This window comes from Uloborus diversus, chromosome 5 (assembly GCF_026930045.1).
Source record: "Uloborus diversus isolate 005 chromosome 5, Udiv.v.3.1, whole genome shotgun sequence".
Lineage (NCBI taxonomy): Eukaryota > Metazoa > Arthropoda > Arachnida > Araneae > Uloboridae > Uloborus > Uloborus diversus.
Genome location: NC_072735.1, coordinates 57334006 through 57340005, shown reverse-complemented (window position 1 = coordinate 57340005; position 6000 = coordinate 57334006). Strand labels below are relative to the sequence as shown.

Below are 6000 nucleotides of genomic sequence, written 5' to 3'. Positions count from 1 at the left end.
GTTATTATATGTATTTGGAGCAAGAAAGGAACAGCTCCAATACATAATGAATAACTACACATAGGTATAAAATGTCATTAATATCAGATTCATAGGGGGAAATTCAAACATAGTAGTATAATGGCACCAGTCACAGACATGCTTAAGACATCGCTCTCAGGTTAACTCAATTTTCTGAGCTTTTTAATGTATTTAGACTCTTTAAACTATTTTTCTCTAATGCAACTACATATCATCTAACACTTGGCTGTTCTGGATCCTCTGAATTAGTTAATTTTATTTTTATATGCTCAATTTTGGAAAAAGGTCCGACCCCCAGAAACAGACACTGAAAAATCAGATGGAGATCAGACACCAATCTGATGATATACAGTAAAAGACAGGATGAGGAAACAGGGTTGGCAAAAACCCGGGTTTTTTTAAAAAAGCCCATGGACCCAGGGTTTTTTGGGTTTTTTTAAATAAAACCCAAAAAAACCCAACTAAAAGTGGGTTTTTTAAAAGAAATGTGGGGTTTTTTTGTATTTTTTAGTGAAAATGTAGGGTACTTGTAGCATATTGTAGCGTAAGTATATGGACAAAGCGCAAAAATTGTCTTCGGGTAAAAAAAGCTGGAAAACTAGTTAAAATTCAACGTTTTTTGAAGAAAAGTATGAAAGACGACGAAACCCAAGAATGGTGAAGTTTCAGATTTTTTAGTTTCCATGATTACCAACAGTTAAGGCAAAGCTACTTCTTGAGTAATAAAATCTATTGTTCGTTTTTAATTACATTTTTTTTTTTTTTGCAGTTTACTTTATTATATTTCATTTTGTTATGCAAAACTTCTGTAGAACCTCAAGTAGTTTAAATCCCTATTTACTGAATTCCAGCTTAATCAAGACATTTCTTTGAATTTTACGTTGCCTGTTTTTCTATTTCTGTATACAGAGTAACAAATATTAAACTTTTTTCGTAAGATAATGAAAATACTGTACATCCTATTCTGTTTTCCGTCCGTCCATTTGTAAAACCTGTTAATTTCTAAAAAATATACCTTGTTTAATCGAGATTTGTGACGTGTTGGTTTCCAGAAAATATTTCACACGAAAGCTTTTTGACTAGAGTAGTTTCCTATGTACAATCTACAAATATTGATAAAATCAGAGGTGACAGGACATAGTCAAGATAATTTGGGTTATTTATTTAACAAGTTAAAGAAAAAAGTTAAGTATATTTATTTAAAATGTACATTGTCTGTGGCGAAGAACAAATAAAATAGAAGTTTGAATTGTAAAAGTATTCAAATTAATTATTTTTTTTTAAAACTTCTTAGAACATTAAAAAAAACCCAAAAGTGGGTTAAATAATGGGTTTTTTTAAATGGGTTTTTTCAAAAAAACCCATTGGGTCCAATCCGGCCAACCCTGTGAGGAAAGGATGAGTACTAGACAAATTGATTTTTTCTCTTCAAAATGAGCAAAAGTTCTTTATTTTAACAACTAAAGACTTATTAAACTTAAATGAACATTGAACACCAGTAGACCTTGTGGTGGCTGTTCATAACCTTCCACCACTGACTTGTAAATAACAACTGGCTCATAAAATTTACTCTGATAATACTAGATGGTTGCACCCTTTTCATTGGCCACAGAAACATTTGTTTTAGATGCGCAAAAGGCTTATTATTTAAATCCAAACTTATGACTGTCTGTTATTGAACCCCAGCCTGTTACTGGTGACCTTACCTTAATTAATGTAAAGAGAAAATTCTCAAAAATGTTTGTAAAAACATCTTTTGTGATTCCTGAAAGTTTTCAAAAAGTTAAACTGTTCTACTGCTCCCCTTTTGCACCAAGGTCTTCAATTAAATCCAAACACACACTCATATATTTGTATAAATGTTTTCTTCAAAATGTGAACAAGAGATGGTAGGAGTGGTACTGAACAATACAAAATAATAACGATAAAAAAATGTACATGCTGCTTAAAACAGTACAGCAATATAACCATTAGTCAGATCAGCTTTGCTTAAAGAAGAAAATAATATGCAATGACATGTTTAGGGTAATGGTTTATGATATAATATGATACCATGCTCTTCTTTTTCCATTTTAAGAAATATTCTCACAGCATTCTTAGGAATTTTTTATATATTTTTAAAATAAAATTATTCATTATACTATGAAAAATTAGGTTGTAATTTTTTTTTCTGCGAGAAAAATGGAAAGATGGAAAATGAATAGTATACTTTAATAATAAAAAAATCACGGAAATGATTTGTTCATTACAAAGATGCTCTCTTTCCAATAAAAAACTTATACGGAAAGCAATACAATAGTGAAAAGTTAATTTGGATATTTTCAAATTTAAAATATTTTTTTCGTTTGTAATAAGATTGTAGACAAAACATTCTACATTAAATGATATGAACATTTTACTTTTTACCAAAAAATGTCTTTGAAAAAACACTAATTGATGTAACAGAACGTTATTCTTTTTCACTTGATGCATGAAAAGCAATCTGCTTTTGAAAGATGGAAATCCAGAATTTTTAAAGTAAAAAAAAAGTACCACTCCACATCCAAAAATATAGCAACACATATTTAACGAAAAAAAGGAAAAAATATAAATTAGCAGCTGTACTATTGAATGATAATACAAGTTACTTTCACAGCAAATTTAATGAATGAATAAATTAATATTGATAATATAAGCATGGATTGTACTAATTGCCACAAGAAGCATATTGGGAAGAAAAATAATTTCTTGCATGGTATGGATAAAAGATTTTAAAATTCATGACTAAAGTTTAAGTAGTAATTTGAAAAACCTAATCTTCATTATAACTACAGCTATCAAGCAAAATTTTAAAAATCATGGTTTCTCTTGTATACTGAAAATGTAGCAATTAGCAATATCATTAAGTACTGTCTCATATTCAAAATATAGGATTCCATATTAAAAATAGCAGCTATGACATTGAATGATAATACCAATGAGTTGCACAGTAAATTCCATAAATAAATAAATAAAAATAATAAAAGCATTGATCATACTAGTTGCTACAAGATGCCAAAAAACATTTCTAACATGCAACATATAAAATATTTTTGAGCTCCTAGTTAAAGTTTAAGTAATAATTTGATAAATCTTCGTTAGCACTACATTCACAAAGGAAATTTAAAAATAAATATGGTTTCTTTCAATATACTGAAAATGTAGCTATTGCAATGATATTATTAAGAACTGGTAGAAGATCATTTATTAATTAATAAATTAGGTTTAATTTTAATTGCAAAAAACAACACACATATTCCCAAAATAAAGGTTTCAAGATCATTCCTCACCTTCAGAACAAATCTATACTTCACTCATTCTCTTTGAACCATGGAGTCTTAACTTTACTTGTAAAGCTTAAAAGCATGTACATTTTTTTGACTTTGAAAAGAGGATGCCAATTTTTATGTATGTTATACAAGACACATCCAATTTTTAACATGTATTATAAAAATAAGAAATCATATCTTTTATGTACAGGGACAAACTGTAGGGAAAATTCGGCCATGGCATATTTTTTTTACAAAACAGGGGGGGGGGGGGAGGCTATATTTATAAAGTTATTTATCATTATTATATCACTTAAATATTTAAAAAAAAAAAGCAGTCCTCATTTTATTTAAGCGGAATGGGAAAGTACTCTACTTAATTATCCTTTAACAAAATTACATTTTGTTTTACAACGAATGCATTCCAGGCTATATAGAAAGATAAACACTTTTATTTTCATAACTTCTTCACTCGATTTTCCATAAATTAGTTATTTGTCTCCCTTAAAATGGTTATTTCTTTTTCTGCTCTTGATTCAATTGCTGCATCCAGTCACTTCAAAATTGTAGCTTATTTTCTTCGAGAGTCAAAATCAAAACAAAATATAAATAACGTTCTCATCACAGTAAGACCATATTGCACATCTTTCAATGAAAATATATTGAATAAAACTTAACGACATTACATCAGTACAAAAACATTCAAATGAAAGTGAAATATAATAAATAAATAAAAATTGAGCATTCAGATCCAACACAATTGTAAACACCTGATAAAATCACAAAGAATGAAATGTAAAAATATGACTTGAAAACACAAGTTCAGTTTTTCATAAAATTGATGTCTTCATTCCCCTATATTTATTTTTTTTATTTTAAAGAGAAGAAGAGTTTCATTACAGGAATTTCAAACTTTTTTTTTAAAGCAATTGTTTAAAAAATGAGAATTTTAATAATTGTTACTTTATGTAAAGATGAAAATAATTTTTTGTCTAGTGCAATGTCATGCCCGATAGTTGCATTTGTAACATGCTTAACTGCATATTTCAATATATCTCTAGTTTTTCATAACACATGGGCTGAAAATGTATATAATCTTCAAAAATGACATTAAAATTAAGCATTTAATATCCCACAAATTTAAAATTAGTGCCAAAAAGGTGCAAAACTCTTCCATTAAAAGAAAATTTTTCATGTCTAGAATAGCATACTAGAAGCTTTAAGAAATGGAAGAGCAATGCAAACAAAAATATACTGAATAAAGTGAATAAAATATGACAACGTATATAAAGTACAAATTGAGAATGAAAAAAGGTTAAAAAACAGGCATACTGTTTTGTACTTTTTGGAAAACTTGCAATAAATAAGTTAATTCCTCAAATAATTGTTACATTCTTTGTTTCGAAAATGAAAGACTTTTGGGGAAAAAAGAATAATAATTTACGCTTGTGGAATATCATCAAATACTTCATACCATACGTAATTCATAATTGAACCTCTTTTTTACAGAAGAAATTATGACACAAAATGTTTCAGGAATGGAAAGAAGTACAGCAGAACTGAGTTACAAAACATTTCTTTACATTTTACAAAGGAACTCACATTGAAGTAAATGCAAAAGCATAAACTTCACTTATTTCACATGCAAATCAACATTATTTGTTTTATAATAACTTACTAGCTGCATAAGGGTCAACAAAAAACGAAAATTAATTTTTGTTAAGCATACTCAGATAAATTCAAAAGCAAGTATCATCGTTGACGAGGTACTATTAATGCTAAATTTCTTAATTTTACTTTTCAACCCTTCTTGGGGAATTGTGCCTTGTTCGGGAGCTACATTGTATTTTCTGAAGTTCTACCATCAATAGTTCCATTTGGCGAGCATCTATTCAAGTATAAATAACTCTTTAGAAAACAGAAGTGAATAATAGCATATAATTTAAATAAGAGCACATAAAATGAATGAAATGGCTAAAAATTTGAGCAAGTAAGGTTGAGAATAATGAAAAGGAAGTAACAATAATGCATTATACATTTCAAACTGCTAACATTAAAAAAAAGAGTAGACTACCAATTAACAAGTTCAAATGGAACCAGGAGTAATCTGGTTAAGTACAAATTCAGTGAAAGCAGAGAATGACTTTTTTTAAAAATTCATCTGTTTGATAAAGATGCACTAATTACTATTGTATAAGGCAATTAAACAGCATGGTGGTTTCTATGGTTGAACTGGATACTAGTCAATCCAAATCTTCACTCACATTCTGAAACCTTTTTTTTAAATTGTGAAGAGAATATGATACCACAAAAAAGTATTTTCCCTCTTTTAGGTTCATTTTTTATTTTATAATTAAAATAAATTTTTTGAAAATTTTATTTTTCACTAACTTTATTTGTGGTTTTAGCACTCAAGTAAATTAGGGTCGGTTAAACTGGAGATCTGGTAAAACACAGCAGGGGTGATTGTAACTCCATGAAAAAATACCTGAACTTTTTTTTCCCCCAAGAAGAAAAAGTGTTTTGATGGGCATATAGATACACATTACGTGTATGTACACATCATATTATGTATATAAATAATTTAGATACATAGTTATTTGTTGGGACTAAAACTCGAAGTTTAGGACTTGATACGTCCATGTGCAGGATGGGAATTAAATTGCTTTAATTTTTCTCAGTTCTTAAAATT

The 6000-nt window shown here is 28.4% G+C and overlaps 1 protein-coding gene across 1 annotated transcript in view; it reads right to left on the bottom strand.

The window, feature by feature from the left end:
- Window positions 1-5101: 5101 nt before the first annotated feature.
- Window positions 5102-6000, bottom strand: part of LOC129222938 (SANT and BTB domain regulator of class switch recombination-like) — a 72029-nt gene continuing 71130 nt past the window's right edge. Inside the window, exon 16 of the mRNA XM_054857498.1 lies at window positions 5102-5196. Within this exon, the coding sequence (XP_054713473.1) occupies window positions 5102-5196 (95 nt within the window). The remainder of the gene's footprint in view (window positions 5197-6000) is intronic.